Source organism: Mustela nigripes, chromosome 18, assembly GCF_022355385.1.
Source record: "Mustela nigripes isolate SB6536 chromosome 18, MUSNIG.SB6536, whole genome shotgun sequence".
NCBI lineage: Eukaryota > Metazoa > Chordata > Mammalia > Carnivora > Mustelidae > Mustela > Mustela nigripes.
In genome coordinates, this window is record NC_081574.1 from 5,946,139 (window position 1) to 5,968,576 (window position 22,438).

At 46.6% G+C, this 22,438-nt stretch overlaps 1 protein-coding gene and 1 long non-coding RNA gene across 3 annotated transcripts in view; one reads left to right on the plus strand and one right to left on the minus strand.

The window, feature by feature from the left end:
- MCPH1 (microcephalin 1) overlaps positions 1 to 20,781 on the plus strand; it is a 238,384-nt gene extending 217,603 nt beyond the window's left edge. For both annotated transcript variants that reach the window (XM_059384224.1, XM_059384226.1), the window contains 2 exons: positions 6,501 to 6,738; positions 20,396 to 20,781. In XM_059384224.1, coding sequence (XP_059240207.1) covers positions 6,501 to 6,738; positions 20,396 to 20,451 — 294 coding nt within the window. In that variant the 3' untranslated portion in view covers positions 20,452 to 20,781. The remainder of the gene's footprint in view (positions 1 to 6,500; positions 6,739 to 20,395) is intronic.
- LOC132006459 (uncharacterized) lies at positions 592 to 6,535 on the minus strand. Its single transcript, XR_009401098.1, has 6 exons — positions 6,450 to 6,535; positions 5,103 to 5,153; positions 4,799 to 4,885; positions 2,236 to 2,318; positions 1,984 to 2,124; positions 592 to 1,617 (listed from the first exon to the last, which is right to left on the minus strand). It is a non-coding gene; the product is annotated as an uncharacterized LOC132006459 (long non-coding RNA).
- Positions 20,782 to 22,438: the final 1,657 nt, after the last annotated feature.

A 22,438-nucleotide genomic window follows, 5' to 3' on the forward strand; every position in this document is an offset into this window, starting at 1 on the left:
CGGTGGGGGGAGTGAGCTGGTGGTTGACTGGGACCAGGCTGTCTTAACAGAGAGAAGGATGGAGGAGTCACGGGCACGATAGAAACCACCGGCCTGGGCTGTAAGCTTCGGAGAGGAGAGGGCATTGCTGGGTGTGACTCTGGTACCAGGCGTGAGCGCCTCGGGTGGGTACAGGACAAGCCCATCAGGAAAGGGGGGTGCAGGCACTTGGGACCATACAGGGTGTTCAAAGGATCACTTAAGTGTCCTACTAACGTTCCAGAAGTTAAGACGGGAGGGAGAGTGAGCTGAGGTGTAGCGATCGGGACTCGAGAAGGGCGGACGCGGGGAGGTGAGGGGCCGGGCTACCTGAGCAGGTGGGACTCGAAGCTGGGGCCGGTCACGGAGGGAGAGCAGGGACTGGAAGCTGCGGAGAGCAGCAAGGACAGGCTTTCATCGAGAACTGACGGGGGTCATGCGGTTTCAGGAGTCCCTGTGTCCTCATTTGAAGACCTTGTTGTTGTAACAGTTCCTACATTTGCCTAAATCCCATAAAAATTAAACACAGTAGTTTTATGGGTATTTATTGAATTTTCCAGGACCACAGACCTTGTTTATTCTCTCGTAACAATGACGACCAGTTCATTTTACCTCTGATACATTCAGCCCATTGAGTGTGGTCAGGTCGCTTCCTTCCCGCTCCCGACGCCCCGTCCTGCCTCCGTTCTTGTTGAAGTCCCTGCGCATCTTTCCCTTGGGCCTGCCTGTTGCCGCCTCCGTCCCCCAGATGGTGGGCTCCGTGGCTCCCCATTAACTCGGCAGCAGACCGTCTAGTCCGGGTTCGGCTGGCCCCCGCTTATTCAGTCAGCCTCATCGTTGTGTGGCGCGTAAATGCTTGGAATGGTTAGTTTTTGTTATTGTGATCACCTGCCTGGCCCCTCGCCCCTTACCTGTTACCCGCAGTCACCCTGAACCATGATCTTTCGGACCCCAATGACCTGAAGTGCCCCCTCCGTGTGCTTTCCTCAGAGCAAACATCTTTCTACTCACTTTCCAAGCCAAAAGCTACCTCTGAATTCTTCCCAGGTTCTCACCCCATGACTTAACATAGGTGTTACCGTTATTAAACTGGACTTTCTAGAAAGTTCTGAGGAAGCAAACATTGTGTCCTTAGATTTTCAAGGCTTTAGAACTTAGCCTGAGACTCAGATGAATGAATCAACGTGTTAGTGAGGGGACAGAAGGTGGTGTGGGTTCTTCTGGTCCATCCCAAGCTGAGTGGTGACGGCCAGTGGTAAGAGGATTTTGCATCTTAGGAAGCGCAGGAAAGCTTTGCCAGGATCTTGGATGTCAGATGAGGATGTTGTCTTCCAGGCCTCAGTGTTCTGTCTGTCCGATGTGAGTCATGGTCACTGTGATCTCCCAGGCCCTTCCGGCTGCTGGCAACAGCTACGAAGGCACACTTTTACTGCTGGGATTGGGAGCCTCCGCTCTGCTCCGCTAGGTCAGCTCCCGTGTGAGCTGTTAGTCGGTGGTCCGTGTAGAGTCCCACGTCAGCAGACCTGGCTGTGGGTTGGTAAGATTTTAGAGGCTCTTCTTCAGAAATGGCTTCACAGAAGAAGAAACTCTTAACTTTTTCTTCAAAAAAAAAAAAAAAAAAAAATGGGAGTATAGATAAATGTAAGGCTAAAAACGTTTTTGATTTTTGTATTTTGACTCATTTAATGTCCAGTTCTGTGAGTGTTAACACATACAGATGCGTATAACCACACTGAGCATGGGGCATGGAAAGAAATGAAGACATCACATCTCAAGAGGCCTGGCCTTGTTTCTTTTGTTGGCCACAGTGTGGAGTAGGCATTTTGTCCATCTTGTACCCGTGAGGAACAGAGACGACATGGAGTTAGGGAAAGCGCTAGGACTTTGGGGTCTGAAACCCTCTATTCAAAGCCAACACTACAAGGTACTGGTGCGTCACCAGGCAAACTGGCAGCAGCAGCTCACCTCCCTGATTCTGGCGCTTCTGAGGTCGAGCAGTTTGCTGGAGAATCTCCTGAGGGTGGACTTGTACCTCCTCTGCTGTAGGTGGCTTGTCGGTACCCATGGAAACGCGCAGTGGTTCAGAATCTTCCGGGTGAGCTCTACCTGGAGGGGAAGGCAAATTCACGAAATGAAATCTGACCCCCACGTCTGGAGTAAATGAGCCGCCCGTACCCTCCCCGCCATGGGCTCGACATCTTGGTCAGGGCTAAATACCTGGGGGTCATCGAAGCTGGACGCAGGGACGGCGGGGGGTGGGGATTCTGCTCTGCTTAGCTGTGTCGGCGGTACGGTCTGCCCTTTGAATAGATTGGAAGGTTCTGAGCTATTAAATCAGTATTGCTTGTTTGAGGAAGACAAATGCAAAAGCAACATTTTCTGAAGCACAGCTAAAATCTTCGTTTTACTGAGACTTTTCCATAGTCGTCCTTATCCTCTATAGCCAAGGGTTCAAATGCAGCTCTCCTGGCGGACAGATTCCTGCCATCTGTCAGCCCTCTCCTTGTCTTACACCCCCCCACGTATATTTATGCACTCATTTTACATCACCATAGAGAAAGGTGGGAACTCTTTTGAACTCTACCCCCAAATTCACCCAGACCCCTGACATGCCCTGTTCGTGGTGGACGATAATTAAGTCTAGAGGAGTCTGTTACCTTCACTTAATCCCCTTTTCGTCCATCAGTTTTCAGCTAACACCCTGGGCTCTGTAGGTAACATTCAGTGCTTCCTTGGACAACTGTACTGTTTAGACTGTGGTCACCTTTCCGGACTGCGGGGTTCTAGATTAGCCTGCGTGGAGCCTGCGGACTGTAGCGGTCCGCCGGCAGTGCCAGCGAGTCCTGGCTGTGGGCATGAGCTGAATCCCGTCTGGTGAGGGGAGGCCCCACGCCCGGGGCAAGGCAGCTGTTCTGCTCATTTGTAGGTTCCTCTCCATGTTCCCGATCTATCCCCATGTTAGTTCCCCTTGGAAACAAGCAGCTGACTTAAATAAGATGAACTAGAGGAGTTATGATTTAAAAAAAAAAAAAAATCTTTTAACCACATTTAGCAAGAGATTTTTAGGTCAATATTGATAAACCTGGTTATCTCTGAGGCTGTCTGTAAGGACAGGGGCAGCTACCCAGGATCACCGTGCAGGTGAGGGCAGTCTGTGCCCTCCGCACTTCTATTGGTGCCCACTGCCACCCAGACCCATTCCCACAGCTGATGACATTGGAGTGAACGTGTGTTGGCAAGTTTGAAATGGAATCAGAAGGCCATGATGATAATCAGCTATGAGGCTTTTGGGGCATGGTGGCGTGGTCAGAGGGCGTCCTCTGGCATCCACCGCATGCACCAGTGGGGGCACGGCCGTGGTCTGGGCTAGAGAGTGAAGCTGACCAGCCACGGTCAGGGTTCTGAAGGCAGAGGCACTGCCAGCAGCAAAGCCTGTGTATGACCTGTGCCTTCAGAGACAGAACGTGGTTTCTAGGGTGAGGCTGTGCGGGAACTCGTGTTGACAGAGCCCTGTGGACCAGTGAGGTGAAAGGGCCGGGGGCCCGAGGCTGAGTAACAGGGGCCGTGTATCCTCGGGCAGTCCTGGGGAAGGATCTCGTTCTGGAGACCTTCCCTTAGAGAATGCACATAGCTGAGGCTCAGTATGAGAATCGTGGGTCCTACCCTAGTCGTAATATGATTAGAACTTGCCAATTATCGTTTCTATGGCAATGAACTCCAGTCCGTGCATGTCCTCATATACATTGAAGAGTGTATTCCTAGGACAAATTCCTAAATTAATTTTTAATTTTAGGTAACCTAAATCTTGATTAAGCTTTCCCAGAAATTGTTTTACTTAGGATTAGAAAGTCAGCATGCACGTAGTCTCAGTTGTTTTGAGTAAAGAATAAGACCTTTGTGATTCTGTGTCTCCTTTAATTTCAAGCTGAATAAATAAATAAAAGGAAGTATTTTCATTTGTTGACTTTCATATTACGTGCTTTACACCGAGGTCAGGGACCGTGTCTTAATCCTCTCTGCTTCCCCAGCATCTTGCACGTGCCCGGTAGACAGTAAGCACTCAGTAAACGTGGGAGGGAATGGAGACTCAGAGCGTCGGCTCCTCAGGTCACATTCTAACCGTTTGAAAGGCTTTCGTATGTCCTTCCCTCTTGGGTTAAATACGGGTTTGATTTATTGCTTATGCACATACCAAGATATAGCCTTGATCCTATTTTTGTGTTTGTTTTGAAGAAAAACCATATCCTGAATGTTTTTGTGTGTGAACATTGTACGGAGTTTAGAAAAACACAGCCATCCCTCACCGGGGGTTACCTCTGGTAGGGCGCAGGGTCTGAGGACGGCAGCCTCGGGCTGCTTCAGGCTTCTGGAAGCTCAAATCTCAACAAATAAGTAGCTTAAAGAAATGAAAGAAATCCCCCGCACCCCCACGAGACATAGAAAGAACAAAAAAAGGAGGAGGAGGAGGAAAATTCTTGGCTTGGTCAATCCAGTGACTTAGAAAGGTGATCTAGGCCTTCCCTCTTGGCCATTCTCAGCATGGTTTATGGCCTCACGCGGCTTCAGGAACTCCAGCTGCCCTCTGGTCAACATGACGGAGTCCAGCCAATAGGAGGTAATGTTGCTTATGCATTAGTTTATGTTAGTGAGGAAAGACTGTCCTCAGTGGACTTATTCCCAGATCCTACTGGCCATGATCAAGTCTAGCCCATGCTTGACCCAGTCCTTTGCAAGGGAAATGAGATCACCATGATTTGCTTGGAGCAATCCTGAGTCTTACCTTGGGCTGGGAAGGGGCCCCTATCTTGAACACATGGATCTGCAGAGGTTAGTACCGCGCCCCCCCAAAAGAGACTGTGCCCCGCCACTGAGGAAGAAAAGAGAAGAATGGATCTGAATAACATACAGAAGTATTGAATGTAGGAAAATCCATTTTACTTTATTCGTTTCAATAATCAACTACTTTTATAACTCGTTTTTTAAATGCAGGATAATATCAACGTTAGAAAGATTCTTTCTTGATCTCTAGTTACAGTGACTCACCAAGTTGAGGGATCGTGGTTTTTTCGTGCAGCCCAACTCACCATTTTAGCCACAGCAGATATCTTGGCAGGCTTCCACCTCCACGTCTTCATCTGCGAAATTAAATGAGACCCTTTCTACCCCCTACCTCAGAGGAATATTAGGAATTACTGGAAGCATTAAACAAAGTTAACCCACGAGTAGGACTGTTGCTTTCATGGTCAGTTTCACAATTTCATTTCACTGACCCGGCCAGAGGAAGGTGCATAAATGTGATGTCTTACGTCGCATAATTCAAAACTGGGGATGAGTGACGAGAATTTCATGGCCATGTTTAAGCGTATTGTTGGTTCTGTTAATGTTGGCTCACGTTTTTTCATCATGAGCTTGTTTTCTGAGTATGAAAGCCTCGTGGAAGAAGAACTCATTCAACTTGATCAGAGAAGCAGAGGGGCGGAGGCCTCCCCCGCCTGCCGCACTGCCCCCGAGCAGGTTACACTCCCCTGAGGGGCACCCCTTGCTCTCTCTTCCCACGTATCTCCCGTCAAAATCCTTAGTTTCTCCGAGCCCACTTCTCTCAAATGTTCAGTTCCATCCTCAGGGAAATAAGCGGATTAAAATACTCAAACTGTGGATGACGGTTCACCCCCGACATCTCCCCGAGGGTATTCACACTTGAAAAGAAGTCCTTGCTAATCTGTCGTTAGTGAAATGTTTGTTTAGAATAAGCAGGCCTTCCCACCGCCCCTTGGGTCAGTCCTCCAACCACAACTTTATCAGAACAAAAAGGAGAACAGTTTACCATCCCCGTTTCTGAAATGTTTCCCACCATCTCTGATACTCCTCATCACCGTTTCCACGATGACTCACTGGAAGCAACCTCTGCACACTCCCCCCCCCCCCCACCCCTGCCACCTCAGGAGTCGGGAAGAGCTCTAGGACCTTGGCTTGATGTCACTGCATTCTCCCTTTGGCCCTCTCTGCCAAGGGGCTGGAGGCAGGCAGCTCTTGGGGCCTGGGACCCTCTTGGGACCATCCATACTGCCAGGAGCCCTGAAGCCCCTCCCTGGTCCGGGCGCGCCGACTGCCTTCCCGACACCCCCATGTTCCTTCCACACTCACGCAGCTTGACTAGGATTTAAGGATGCCGGAGCTGTTCGCCTCACTCAGCTGAACGGTTCATTCCTTTTCACTGTTTTGGTTCAGAATTTGTAATAACTCAAAAGCCTAACCTTTTGGGGGGAGGGGAGACTATAAATTTGTTTGTAGTTTTGCCAAAGGTCAATTTTATCTGCTCGTGGTCTGCATCATTAAATGTTATGATCTCCCTGGAATCCTCAATTCAGAATTCAGCCTTCCCTCAGTCTAGTCTTCTTCCCGTAAAGGAAATGGACTTCCCAGTGACCTACCGTACGTAATGCAGTGCCATGCCCTGCTGATCCTCTGTCTCTGCCCCACAGCTGTGCCGCCTGGAGCGCGTTCTCTCTGCGGGTCGGTACCAGGGAACCCTGTTTGCCGATCAGCCTGTGATGTTCATCACCCCGGCCAGCGATCCCCCCAGAGCCAAGCTGCGGGAACTGGTCCTCCTGTGTGGGGGTCGGATCACGCGAATCCTACACCAGGCCGGCATCTTCATCGGACCCTCTCAAGGAAAGAGGAAGGCGACCGCCACGTATCTGTCAGAAACCTGGATCCTAGGTAGGACCCTGCGCCCAAGGATGGATGGGGAAGGTGCCCTCTGCTTGTTGTATAGCTGCTGGCGTTCCCCTTAGAGCCACCGTTCTGGGGTCCTGGCCACACAAGCAGGTTTTTCTGGGGGAAGCGTGATGCCCACACCCCTGGCGATGTAGCCTTGGGGCTGTAGAATGGACACTTTGCATCCACACATCTGCTGTAACAGAATCCTGTAATCATTCTCAGTCACAAGCCAACCCAGACCCTCCTCCTTTTGACTGTCAGCCAAGGTACAGTTTGCAAGGACAGAGGAGACCCTGTTAGACGCTACCTACTTCACCTCCCTAGCTAGTGCGAAGAGCCAGCCTAGCCACAGCTACCGCAGACCTCAGGGCCTGCCCAGCCTCCGCTCGGACGCTCTCGCTCCCGGGTGCCTGGCTCGCTCTGTTTTCAGGGCAGAGGGCCCGCGCCCGGCCGCCGGGACCCGCCCCCTGGTCTCCCGCCCCTTTCTCCCGTGCACGGCTCCTGGCACTCATTTGTCTGTGTGCTCAGAAAGGTGCTCTTCCGTGCGAGAGAAGCTACATATTTAAAAAAAAAAAAAAAAAAAAAAAAAAAACAATCGTACCTGAACGTCATGTACAAACTAGCATTGACGGTGGCATGGGGCATGCCCGACGCTTCCCTCGGTTCCCCAGGGCAGGCGCTGGCACCAGCTGGGCTCTGCTTTCCAGGAGGCGGACCGTGTGGTGACAGGTGCGCTTGTCTGTGACCCCAGGCCCCGGCGAGCCGTGGGGGTCTCCGGGAGGAGTAGGCTAAGCGAGACTGCGATGTGGGATCCGCAGGCAGCGAGGACCGCCGGCGGGGAGGGGTGCAGGCGGCCGGCGTGCGGTGATCGTGCTGGACGTGGCGGGCGCACTCGGGGACCCGCGTCGGGATGAACGTTGTTGGCCCGTGGTTCATGACGGTGATAGTGTGCCAGGGCTGTCCTTCCGAGTCCCGCAGACCGGGGCCTTAAACAAGGACTCACTCTCTTGCAGCCTGGAGGCTGGAATCCGAATCGGGTTCTTCTGAAACCTTTTCTTGGTCCCCGCTTGCTGAGATCCTTTCGTGTCGCGCCCTGGCCGGATCTCTCCCTGGTTCCCGGAGGTTCCTGAAGCCCGTTCTCTCCCTCCCGCTTCCCTGTTCAGAGCCGGCCTCCTGTTTGCCTCCCCGTGTCTCTAAGTCCCAAACTTCTGGCTTCTCTCACCCCTTCCCGACAATATTGTAACAGATAAGTAGATCCTGTGTCCAAGCTGCTTGCGTGTACCAAACAGACATTTGACGAATATCTTTTAAATGACTGATGGTCACCCTTTGATAGATTTTAAAAGTATGGCCATCAAGAGTAATCTTTTACTCTCTGGTGCAAAGTAATTTATCTTCTGCCTGGAAACAAATTTAAAAAAAAAATCTATGATTTTAGCTACAGTCCAAAAGCCAAGAGGCTGTTTACTCTTTTCTAAATGCCAAGAATATAACCTTCAAAACATCCTATGTTCTGAAACAGGTTCTTTTTTTTTTTTTTTTTTTTTTTTTTAAGAAAAGCACATGTATCAAAATGACACCAACTGGAAACCAGAATTTTGCTTTATAAAAATGTCTCATTTGGCTAACGGAACTGTGCACACGATTGATATCAACAGTGCATATCAACAACTAATCTTCACAGCATCTGCAAACTGTGTACCATGCACGGGGCCAGCGTCGAGGCCTGCACGATTATTATTTCCAGGTTGGGGAACTCTGTCGCCCCTTCCTGCTGTCCGAGGCTTTTGTGCGCAGATCATGCACAGTTCAGCCACCGGCCCAGTTCCTCCCGTTGTTTTGCTGCTCCGCTGTCCTGCGAGGGGGTTTTTAGGAGGCAAATCTCTACCTGCTTGACCCCAGGGCTTAACTTTCACAACGCCCTGTGGAATTCTCTGGGTTTCAGAGCTGGGGCAGCAGGCCCGGGTTTCTTTCCTCTCCCATAATTCATGTCCTGTTTCTGATTTGTCATTGATTACACCATCTGCGTGTGCCCTTGGCAACTTCCGGGTATTGTGTGTTCTGGAATCCTTGGCTCTCGGCATGGTGAAATCCTCACCCCTTAGGTGAGTCCCCCGACTCTCTGGCTGCTGCCTCTGTCCGCACCAGGGCGCCTCTGGTGACTTGGGTATTACAACATGCATTTTTCACATGTTTATGAGTTTATACTCTTCTCTTTTTGAATCGAGGGACAATACAATAGCTCCAGCTTTGTGCCAATAATGGAGATTTCATTTATATGTCTCTGCATCTATGCATAGACCCACAAAACACAGGGTCCTGAGCATTGTGTGCACTTTCCCATCAGGGCTGTGCCACTGGCTTGCTCTGCGAGTGGGGGCAGAGGCAAACCACCTCTTCTCGCCGCACCCCATGTACTCCTCTGTTACACAGGGTAATCTCCCCCGCCCCACTGACTTCCCGCGGTGGTACCTCACAGCCACAGTGGGCACAGGCCACGATCCTGGGTGACCGTATCCACTGACACAGCAACATTTTCTCTTCTGAAGACTTCTCCTTCCCTTGAGCCTCTACAGGGAGCATGTCTAGACAATATTTTATTCCCAAAATGTTGTGCAATTAAAATTTGGAATCAAATCCCTTATAAGTTAAAATTAAAACCATGTTTAAGCACCGATTTAAAAGAAAGTTATTTTGTGACAAATTATGAAAAGCGATACTCTAAATTTGTTCCAACTAGATCAGCGTGTAAGAGTTAAGTCACCCTGAGACTTAAGAGTAGTTTGAATCAAGTATTTAAAAGTCTTAAAAAGTAGCTTGTTGTATCCAGTTTCAGATTTGTCATTTGCTTTCCAAAATAAAAGGTCCCAAGGGTTTTTTTTAGTACCTTTATATGTATTCCTATGTTTTATGGGATCTTTGTTTATGCAGATACAATGAAGTCACAGGGGATGGACAAGCAGATTTTTTTTTTTTAGCCATTAGAAACCTCTGAGAAGTTTTTTTTGTTTTGTTTTTGTTTTTTGGCAGAAAGAAAGATGATCACCACTAAAAAAAAAACCCTCTTTCCCTAAGATCTCCATCATCCTCGCACTTCATTCCTTCAGATAAGCTTTTTTATCCCTTCACCATCTGACCCAACATTTATGTTAAAAAAAAAAAAAAAAAAAAAAACCACAGAACTCTTAAATGATTCTTCCAGCATACGACTTTCTTCTAACCTCCAGCTTTTTCTTTGGGGGACACTGGTCAGGGGTGACAAGGAGCATTCGGACAGCTGACCCTCCTGGCTGCTGCCTTGTACTGCTGGCATAGAATGGTGTGAATTTATGAACTCTCCAAACAGGGCTCACCATGTGAAATTTAAGCCCTGTCTTACTCATCCGCTCCGTGGAGAGACTCCTTCATGCTGGGTTGCCTTATAACGAGGCCATTGGAACGGTCACGATTATGTTCCCAATTCATTCCCCAGAGCCCATTTTCCCTGAAACAGCAGTATACTTAGGCCAAGATTCTCGATGAATCATTGCACCAGAAGGAGAAATGGGGATTTTTGAGAGAGAAAATTCTTGTGGGCACTTGAATATGTATGAAAATAAACAGGAAAACAAAAACCAAATTCCCGGCACCAGGAAACAAAATGTCACCTTTACCTGACATTGGAATGGAAGCAAGTTCCAGTAATTTCACTTTCCCCAGCACACCCCTAGAACAGAATTCCCATCGAACATACCAAGACAGTAAGAGAAGAGAGTCCCCAGTGACTCGACTGGCGTCTTCAGGGAGGGGCTGGAGAGAAGTCGGGAGCCCCGAGACCCCAGAGCCTTTGTCACCAGTTTGCAGATTTTTGCGCTGTAGCCCCGTCTAGCCCTGTCTTCACTCTCCCCACCCCCCACATTGGTGTTATCACTGACGGCTAGTTTGGCCTTTCACAGAAGACATATTTCCAGTCTTGGGCGCCCTTTTATTGTCTGGGCTATGTTCAAGTGATAAGACATACATTTTATGCTATTGTGGGAACATAATGTAATGTGCTCCACAGCGTTGCCAAAAGGGGAAAAAAATTAGCCTCTGCATGATTTCCTTATAACTTATAAAAGGCATTTGATTTGACGGTCTCCCCATGTCAATGTTTTCAGGAAAAAGATCTCTGATAGCATGTGGCTAGGCTTTTGCAGGCTGGCCTAGGTCATTGTTTCCCTGGAAGGCTGACCACACAACGGGGCCTAGGAAAAAGCTCTCCAGTGTGGCATTTTCTGAAAGCAAGACCGCTCAGGGGGCCTCTGCCCTTGGGGTGCGTGATTAAACAGATGATGTCGGGTTCCTTGACATCCTTTCCGTCCACATGTTTACTGCAGAGAAGCAACAAGCCACAGGCAGTGAGTCCTTGTGCTGAGGAGGAGAAAGGGAAGAACCTGGGGCAGGTCTGCCCCCAGCCTGCCCCCTCCTCAGGATACTGCCGGACACCATCCTCCCCCAGGAGCTCAGCAACTAGTCAGAAAGTGGCGGCAGATTCTTAAGACGCAATCACAGACGACATGATGAATTATTTACATTTTGAGTTGCTCTCAAATGGAGGACATCTACCAGGATAGACATGAATGGGAATAAAACAGGTGGAATTCTGTGATTTTGGCATCTCATGTGTTTAAGTTTTAAAAATATAAATATGACTTAAAAATATATATATATACATACACACACCCTTTTTTCAAAAATTAACTGCCAGCTGCTGAAATAGGAAGCATTAACTTGGAGAGGTAAGGGGAAGCGTGTGCTCCGAAAGTAGATTTCCCCTTAATTGTATTCACTGGTCAACTAGTGTTCGTAGATGGTGACCTTTGAACTTTCCTAACCTGTCTCACTGAGCTTCTCTGTTATATTTATGCCAACTGACCTCTAGTCACCAGATGTGAGCCTCATGGGTGATACAGGAGTGAAGCAGCATCTTGACAAGGGAAGTGGAAAATAAAAGACCCTCCCCTACACCTTACAAGCCAGGGCAGTTTTCAAGCCTCACTTAAAAACAAAAAATAAAGTAGAAGATGACAGTCAGCTGCGTATTCAACTCAGAACGGAAAATAGTGTGACCACGGCGACATTATATATCCACCACCAGAAATGCCGTCCTGAGTTTGGGGAGTCCCACTGGCCCCGTGGCGGCCACGCTGGGCATTCGGGTTTTGACAGGCTCACAGGACTGTCTTGGGCACAGGTTTGTGGGTGCTCCCCTGTGCAGAGGTGCGTGCTCGAGTGGGAACTCCAGCCCTGCCTTGGGGGCTGGGGGTTAATGGCCATAAAGAAATCCCAGAGCTCAGCCCCTGCATGGGACATGGCCAGCAGCTTAGGCTCTTTGCTTCCAGACCTAGTGTAGTAACACTCTTTACAAGGGGTTTTTGTGTGTCTGTGAAGTATGGGGAGTTTTTCAGTGTTGCACGTTAGGCAGTTAGTACTGGGCGCCACAGAACTGAAAGCGATGTGCCTTTTGTTATGGGCTGAATTGTGCCCCCAGATCTGAATGCTGATGTCCTGACCCCAGGACCTTGGCATGTGACTGTGTTTGGAGGTCCTGGTCCCTCAAGAGGTGATTAAACAGTATCATCGTGGGGGATCCCTGATCTTGGACTGGTATCCTTGTGAGAACACAAGAGACACCAGCAGTGTGTACACAGAGGGAAGGCCATGTGAGAACAGAGAAGACAGCGTCTGCAAGCCATGGAGAGAGGCCTCAGGACAAACCAGATCTGCTGGCACCTTGTTCTTGGGCTCCTGGCCTCCCCAGGCTATCAGATCGTAATTCCTATTGTTCAAGCCTCCCAGGGTGGGCTGCTTTATGAACACCCACCGCAGTGGAGGAACGCTGCGGGAAACAAGTTCTGAGGTCACAGGAGAGACCTGTGCCTTTATCAAATGAAGGGATCTGAATTTCTCTGCCAGAGCCACTTGGTGAATTACAGATCCAGCGTTCCTAGGCACCTGCATCTCCATTCAGACTCTTCCTTTGTAAAAAGTAAGATTTTAATGCCACTCCCAGTAAGTGGCATCTCTGCGCAGCCATAACAGAGGCACTCAGGTGGTGCATGCGGACACCGAAGCTGAAGGATCCAGCCTCTGCGTGAAGTGACAAGAAGCGGTTCCCAGTTTGCAGGAGGAGAAAAAATACGTGGATGAAGATCTTATTTTTCTTAAGTTTTGGTACTTGAGGATGAACGAATACATAGCAATAAATACAGAAGAATGTTGGAGGAAGTGAATAATAAAAATGTATCAAATATTAACAAAATCAAGGCAAAAAAAGGTTTTTGAGAGATGAAAGAGCTCTTTGGGGGGAAAAAACCATCGGTAGTCAAAAATCCTAGCAGCATCAAGAGGAAGAGAAAAGGTTCCCGTGAACATTCTATGAACTGAACTGGGGCGGCCACCACAGAGACAGTAAGGATATTTAGAAATCAGGACAGCACGCTGAATAAATTCATACCAGCCGTTTTGAAAATAAGATGGACAACTTCTAGAAAAAAATTATCAGAATAAACTCAAGACATAGAAAACCTGAACAATTTCAACCATTTAAAAAACTGAATGATAAATGTATGCCTCTTACCCTCCGTCAAAAAAAGACACCTGCCCGGAGTGACATCCGCAAAATGGTAGACTGAAAAGATCCAGGCTTCCTTCTTCCCCACAGAAACCCCCCAGCCAGAGCTGACCGTCTAAACCAAGTCTGTGGGAGCGCTGCGCAGCAACCAAAGGTTTAGCAATCAGGACAAAGGCCAATCAAGCCAAGCCTTGTTCAGGGCAGTCGGGAAGCTGTGTGACTCCTACTTGTGCCCCACCATCTCGGTTTCCTCTCCTGGGATGCAGCCCTTATTTTGTTCTAACCTGCTTGGGAAATACCAAAGAAACTGACTTGCTCACTCATCTCGAATAATATGTGCAGGAAAAAAGGTAGAAACTACTTTTAAAAGCTGCAAAGTAGGAAACAAACACAAAAATAGGTAACAAATCCCAACAAGAAAAACAAAAAGACAACCTTTCATCCATCATGGGACACAATCAACCGAGTGAAAAGCCAGCCTATGATGGAATGAGAGAGAATGTTTGCTAAAGTAAGGGTCGATATCTAAAAAATAGAATTAATACAGCTCAACAACAACAACACAAGACCTGATTAAAAAACAGGTCCAAGACTTGACTAGACATTTCTCCAGAGGAGATATACAAATGGTCAATAAGCATGTGAAAATATGCTCATCATCAAATCATTAGGAAAATGCAGATTAAAATCACCATCAGGTACCACTTGAGACCCATAAGGATGGCTACCATAAAAACAGAAAAGCACTGTTGAGGATATTAGAGAAGCCAGGGTAGGAGACAGTTACAGTTGTTCCTCAAAAAATTAAACAGAACTACCTTGTGACCCAGTGATTTTACTTGCAGTTATATATCTCAAAGAACTGAACAAATATTTGCATACGTGTGTTCATAACAGCACTGTTTACAATAGCCAGAATGTGGAAGCGACTCAAACGTCCATCGGCAGAACAAAATGTGGTCTATACATACAGTGGTGAATCGTTCAACCGTAAAAAGGAAAGATATTCTGATACATGCTACAAAGTGAATAAACACGAAAAACATGTTAAGTGAAATTAGCCAGCCACAAAAGGGCGAATATTATGATTCCATTTACATGAATTACCCAGAACAGACCCGTCCATAGAGACGGAGCTTATACAGGTTGCCAGGGACTAGGAGGAGGTGGGAATTACACTGCTGAGTGGTTATTTAATGACCGTGGAGATTGTATTTGGGATTATGAGACGGTTCTGGAAATGAATCGTGGTAATGGTCACATAGCATCACGACTATTCTTAACTGAAAAATGGACAAAATGGTAAATTGTGTGTCATGTTTGTATTACTATAGAAAATATTTTCAAGATCCTGTTAAAACTGTCTAGGACAGGTAAGACCAGACACTACGAACTGCTGCAGAGAAAAGTGAAGGGGGAAGCTCTTCATCTCATTTTATAAGGCTAGCATGATCTTGAACTAATACTACTTAAATTTATATGGACATAGAATTCCAAGATAAAATATTTTGCACATTAAATTTAGCAATGAGTTAAGAAACATGCGATCAAGTAGAGTTTAGCCCAAGAATGTAAAGATAGATGTCATTAAATCTTTTTTTTTTTTTCTGGTCCACTAATTTTCTCAGATGTCAAAAAGAAAATTCCAGTGTCTGGTCGTGATAAAGACTCTTCATTAACTAGGAATAAAAGAGAACTTAATGTGGTAACGTAGCTATAGAAAACCTACAGTATATCTTTTATTTACTAATGAAAACCTTAGTTTGAGGTTTAAGCAAGTACAAAATACATATGACTACTCTTACTCTTTCAACAGAGATCGAGAGTTCCTAACCCAAGGGATAAGAGGAGACACACAAAGGAAATGTAAGAATTATAAAGAAAGAGACAAATCCTCATATTTGCGTATGAAACAGCTGCTTAACACAGAAAAATCTAGGACAACTAAGAAACAGTTAAAACTGATTCAGCAAGATTAGTCTATTAGATTCACTTGGTAAAACCAGGAGCATTGCTATATCCAGTAGTAAATGACTGTAAAACATAATAGAAAAACTAGTGAATTCAAGGTTATCCACCAATAATATCGTTTCTCTCACATTTCTTGGGTGAGAGGTGACCGCTAGTATACTAGGCATAAGCTAGCAGACGATCCTGTCTGTGACACCAGCCCCATTCTTGGCGTGCTCTTGGAAAAGTTTTCAGTAGATGAATGTGTCCAGCCTAGTATCAGAGCAGATGGAAAAACTGCCCATTATTTTAGACTGAGCAGTTTCCTTCAAATACACATGACGTCAGGTCATTCACTCATTCATTCGGGTTCCGTCTTGAGCCCCCAGCATCATGTGGGCATTACTGGAATAGGAATTGACAAGGCAGACACGGAGCTTGTCCCTGTGGGACTTAGATTCTAATGAAGACAAATATTGTCTGTCTTCATTAACACATTACAATGTGTTTTTGAAATCCTGTCGGTGATCAGTGCTACAAAGAGAACAGGGCGTGGGTCGTTACAGAGACGGAGAGGTCGGCTCCTCGCGGAAGAGCTGTATTCTAGCTGAGACCCCAATGAGGGACGCAAGCGTGGGCTCCTGTCGGTCGAAGCGACTGGCCTTTTAGGCTAAGGGAACAGCTAGGACCAATGTAGAGAGGCAGCAGGGGCCCTGGACTGTCTGAAGAAGTGATGAGAAATGAAGCTGGAGAAGTGGCCAGAGGCTGGACCGCTCAAGGCCCTTTTGAGCCATGGTGACACCTTTAGTTTTGTTCTGACTAGAAATGGAAGCCACCAAAGGATTTTAAGTGGGAGAATATATATCTTTAAGCAGAAGCAGAGAGAGCAGTTTTAGACCCTTGCCCTGGTCCCGGTGATAAATGATGGTGGGTGGTCACGACCAGGGGGTGACAGTGGGGGGAGGTGTGAAGCTGCCAGACTTCTAGTAGAAATCCTAGAGCCAGCTGGCCTTGCTGATAGACAGCACATGGTTACCAGGCCAGAGGAGTCGAGGACAACTCTCAGAGTTGAATGTGAGCATCGGAGAGAAGGCGGATGGTCCCAGAGATCAGGATGCGTCGAAGCCCTGAAGGAACAGGGGCTCCCTCAGCATGGAGCGCAGAGCCTGCAGGACTGCCACGCGGAAGAGGCGGGAAGTCTGGTTCCGTGTGGTTCCAGAGGGACATGAGATCCGCAGATGACAATTCTGGGAAGGGCAGTCGCAGGCTCGTTCAGAGAAAGGACTTTAGGATCATTTGTGACCGGCTGGGCCCCCTGCTAAGGATGCCTTCAGTGTCAAGCCCCTGTCCTAGTGTTCCCAGAGGCCGGGTGACTCCGACAGAGCGGAAGAGCCGATCCCACAGCCGAGTGTCTGGCCGCGTGGCTGCTCCTGTTTCAGCCCTAGAGTTGTCGTCCGCTGCTTGTGATAAGCGAAGATAAAGCTCCCAGTGGGGTCCTGAGAGTTCTAGCTCTCTCCACACACAGTGCCATTAGCTGCCGGCAACGGGAGCGTCAGTTCAATAAACTGACCGGCCCGCCGCACTGTCCACAAAATAACACGTTCCTTCACCATCCCAATCCTCAGACCACACCGAAGTGCAGCCAGTAAAGTGACTCGTGTGTAAAGGTGCGCCAAGACCTGCTAACTAACCTTGTTAAAATAAGACAAACTTTTTTTTTTTTTTCCCCAGTTTAAATTTCACGGGAGCTACTCGTGTACTGTTTGTCTCTCTTTCCACTGGGCAGGACCGGCGTTCCTCGGACATCCGTCCTGCTGGTCCCATTTTATGGGGTGTTTGCGGAGGATGCGTATGATGTGACGTTGGAATTTTGGGAATGTGGCTGTCCTCAGATGACAAATGAACTTGGACAGAAGTCGTTTTTCACATGTGTGTGTACATGTTTGGGGACCTGCCTGGAGACATGAGGGGCTCCCCGGACACGGACGTCCTGGCTTTCAGCCACCAGGCCGCGGTCAGGAGCTCTTCCGACGCCCGGGTTTGCTCAGCACACGCACAGGCCCAGCACTACAGGCACCTCAGTACGGTTTCTCCCGAGCCCGTGGGATAATTCCTTACGGGGTGCCAGCATAGAGCCCACCTCAGCAAGAGGGGGTTGGCCACAGACTACGTTGTGAAGTAACATTTAGGATTCTCTTTTATCTAAGTTAAAAACCTGCCTCTTCTCCAGTCAACCTCTCTCATCCACCAGCGAATGAATGAATGAATGGACGCTGCCCGCATGGATGTATGGAGTGACATTTGATTTCAGGTCCAAGAACTCAAACAGAGAAATACATCAAGTCCCCAAACCTTAACAACCCCCCCTTCAACTACCATAAAGATGGAAGAGTGGTTTTAATTTTTCAAAAACATAGTTATATAGAAATAAATGTATATAAACCAATGTATTGTTCGAGGGTTTTCTGAGACGGAGGCTCCCATACTCCTGGAGTTTTTGTTGGACCCTGTCTAGGAGAGCTTCCATTTTAACACAGAAACAGCCACCTCATTCTGAGCCCTTGGCGGGAGTGTGATGATGCCATGCGCTCATGGCTGGACGTTTGAAGTGATTTCCACGGTTTCTGCTATTATGGAGTTTGTAGGATCTAGCTGGAACAATTGGAACTCAATTTTAAGAGATCCTTCCTTTTGAGCTTTGACTATTCGAGGGCAATCCCAGGCGTGAGAATTTCTGTGAAGCAGATTGGTCTCTGGCGTCGCGGTGCCCCGGCTACTATGTTCTCTCAGTCTTGACACAACGCTCGGTGGTGCGAGTATTTTACGGCATATGGATGTCCCTGTTTCCCACGTCCTCACCAGTATCGGACATGACCCATATTTTCATTATTTGGTGATCTGACGAATTGGACGAATAGATCACGTTACTTAATTTGTTGTTCCCCAACTACTAAGTTACAGATGCGTAGGCCTGTCTTAGAGAGGGTTTCTAGGTCTCATGGACGGCCTGTCCTTGTCCCTGGTCTATTTGGAAATTAGGCTGGTTTCTTTTTCACACTGTTCTACAGAATCCTTCTAAAATACGGTCCCTAATCTTGGGTTCTCAGTGTAAAATTCTCTCAGCTGCCCCATCTTTAATTCTGTTTATTGTGTATTCTGTATTACAGAGGTTTTAGTATTTAATTATTAATCTCTGTGGATTCAAATTCCATTTTCCCAAGGCATGTGAATTTGGGTTTCACTTAGGAAGGTTATCTCTAGCCTCTGAGCTTTAGAACTAGTCTCCTATCTCAATGAATACTTACATTTCTTTTCTTGTTTATAGCTTATTCATCTGTAATTTATTTATTGTGTGATGTGAGGGGATTGTACCATCTGTTTGTAACTCGCCCATTCGGCACTGATTTTGAATGCCCTTTGACTCGTCTGTTAATTTCCCAAATATGTAAGGCCATGTTTCCAGACTCTCCCATTGACCCATTTATCTGGTTCTGTGCGAATTACATACTATTTTACTACTGTAATTTTATAGTGTGTTTTGGTATCTAGTGTATCATATTCTCACTATTCCTTTTCTTCAAAATTGTCTTGCTACATATTTTTCTTTCATGTAAACATCAGAATAAGTGTGTTAATTTTTTTTACAAGTATGTCACCATTTTTTTTAAAAGAAATATTTGGCCTTGTGTTATATTTTATTTTTGATTAATTAGACAAGATTGCCATCTTTTTTGCAATCTTTTCTGGCTTTCAAAAATGACATCCCGTCAGAAACCTTAGGTGTAAAAATTGAATCCACAGAGTTTTACCACCTGGAAGAAAATAGGAGTGAATTGCTTTAAAACAAGGTAAAGGGAAAAGCTTTCTACCTGTGGTTCAAAGTCCAGACGCAGTAAGTGATTTACATAATCTGAATGCATCCCTAAAAACTTCTTTGCATAAGAAAAGTCAAAAGGTGAATGACAGAGAGAAAGTATGTCCAACGCATACCACGAATGAAGGACTAACACTAAAACGGAAATCATGATACTGTCACTTCACTGCATTGTGCAGAGAAGTAAATGGTTGTGCTTAGTGCTACTAATGGTTGTAAAAGCCATGTCAGCATATTAATCTTAATGTATCATGTATATAATATATAAAACAAGTGTTAGTGTGCCTCCCGTCTGAAATGCAGCACACTGGCTCAGACCTTTTGTGGGGAGGTGCATTTGTCCTGGGCAGGCCACGACTAAATTCTGGGACACTCTCCGGGACCTACACCGAAGATGCGCCATTTTGTCTTCCACTATCTTCCTGTATTCACAGAACAAACCTATTTTTTTACTTTCTCTCTGCTATCGCTTGTCGTTGTGACATCTTTAGATCCTTCAATATAATTTGTCCATCCCTGTGGACATCCCATAATAGTAATTATTAAGTTAACTGTGACTTAATTTGCAATTCCATCAGTGTTGCCAACCCACTGCGTTCCTCTCTCATCCTCCTACAAGCAGGGCTGGGAGTGGAACGTTCTCCTGCATCTGTAGCTCATCCTGGACCAGGGGACTTCTTGTGACTTTGATGAAATGACAGGCCTTCAGACTGACAGGACTTTAGAGCTCACTAGTCCAGCTTCTTCAACGGAAAGAGAAAGACCTGAGTAGTAGAAACTGCTTACTAACTCTGTACTCTGCCTGAAGTACTCAGCTAGGTAGATAGGCTAGCTACACGGCCTAGAATGTGTTGTGCCGTATGGACAACTTACATAGTTACACAGACTTTGCCACCAGAGAGTATTTTCTGTAGCGAGCAGAGATTTGAATTCTGGTCTTCCATGCCACAGACTGGCAAACTTCCCACCCTGACGTAGCATCTTGCCATGATGCCAACACCCTGTATGTCCAGTATCTATAGGAATATGTGCCTACTGAGCCCTTAAAATGTGCTCGTGTGACGGGAACTGAATCATTTATTTTACTTTAAGTAGCCACATGTGCTATGTGGACGTACAGTCAGGGCAGCTCTAAGCCATGTAAGATTTTAAAATAGGACCTTGTGTAAATAAAAAGGTTTCTATTCCGCTGTATGGTTGGCCGTTGTAAATGCTAACCCGCTTTTCTCTTTCTCTAGATTCAGTCACTCAGCACAAGGTCTGTGCCTTTGACAACTACCTGTTGCCGCAGTGAGGGAGCCACCATTCAACACCACGGGCTGCTGCAAATAGCTCGCAAAGCTGTCTCTGGACACTGACATAAGCAAACACTGAGAGAAGGAATGGACATAGAAGCGATGCCTTTTTATATCATCACCTGTGTGCCTTGTGGTTTTTATATAAAGAACCTCCTCCGTTTGCCTTTCTGATGACTGAATGTGTGCTTTAAAGAAGCACTGACCAGCTCTATTTGGGCCTCTTCTATGTGATGCCAGTCTTAGTATTTTAATGATGATCATGATTAAAAGGTCACAGAACCTTGGTCATGGAAGCACTATACTGTTAAATAAAGAGTGGGAATTCCTTTTAGTTGTTTTATTTCTGAGATCAAAGAACACCTTAAGTTTCCTGGTTGGACTCAAAGATCTTTGGACTCAAAGATCTTCACTGACATTTCATATCCTAGACACGAAGGTTATCAATCAGTTATTAGGGTTCCTTTTTACCTACTTGAGATTCTTCTCAAAGTAACTAATAAAGACAGGTGTGGGAGTGTTGCAGTAACTAGTGCTTCTCTGGGTTAGTTTATGGTGAGGAGAGAGTTACCAACGAGAGACCATGGCCTCCACTGGCTACACAATGCTTGCCGTTCCTTCAGAGGAATTGGCAGTGGGCTGAATCGCACACACACTAACTGGTCACCTTCTAAAGGAGAGAAATGCTAAGTGCTCACAAGGCTGAAGGTGCCACGCAGACTTCCTGCTGGTACCGTTCCCTCCCCGTGCTACCCGCCTTCATCTCTGCTGTCATCCCGACCTTAATAAACTCCAAGTCCCTCCATAAGTTTGCGTAACCGCTTCTACGATAAACCTTTGAAGAAGGAAATAATAGGGGCGCCTGGGTGGCTCAGTGGGTTAAGCCACTGCCTTCGGCTCAGGTCATGATCTCAGGGTCCTGGGATCGAGTCCCGCATCGGGCTCTCTGCTCAGCAGGGAGCCTGCTTCCCTCTCTCTCTCTCTCTCTGCCTGCCTCTCCATCTACTTGTGATTTCTCTCTGTCAAATAAATAAATAAAATCTTTAACAAAAAAAAAAAAAAAAGAAGGAAATAACAATGTGCCGGGAAAAAAGGGTTTCCTCTTAGTTTTAATCGTATACATGCTCCCCTGACAATCCCCTACTATTACTCAAGCCCCAAGAACAACTGAGCCTCCGTACAACTCAGCAGGCCTCTGCCCCTCCTTCCATGTTATAAACCCTGTTTCGCGATACCCACAGCCACAGTGGGCTTGGCTACCTTGAAGCTCAGGTACTTGGCAGAGCTCCCACAACACCACAGATTCCCAGGAGGCCAGTGAAAATTGTGCTGACATGTTAGGGACTGTCCCCTACCCCATCAGCCACAGATGACCACCTAGGCCTGCACTGTCCGTGTCAAGTTCTGATTCCAAATGCTGGCCTGCCAGTGACTGGTTGAGATTCTTTCTAAAAAGTAACATTTTAGGAGGATGCTAATTTGGGTCAGGAATTACACTAAGCATTGTATAGCTGGTACCTCATGCAATCTAATAATCCTAGAAGTTAGTTGCTACAGGTTGGTAATCCCTTATCTGAAACACAGAGCTAAGAAGTATCTCAGAGCTCTCTATATTTTAATTTTGAAAGGTACGTGTCTCTCAGCATTTCTCTGTGAGACTGTACTGCGGATTACACCCAGAGAAGGCATCAAGAAAAAGGAATTAAGGCATGTAGGTTGGAAATGAAGTAAAACTATTCTGAAAGGTTACTACTACCTGTAGAAAATAATAAAGAATCAAAGATAATATGGAATAAATGAGCAAGGTAAGCAAGATTTATAATCAATATACAAAACTGAATTGTGTTTCTGTGCACTGCAATACATAATTCAAAAATGGAATTAAGAATACAATTTCATTTACAATGGCAACTAAAATTCAATAGGAAAAAAATTCAGGAAATGTAAGACATTTTACTAAAACCTATCACTGCTGAGAAAAACGTT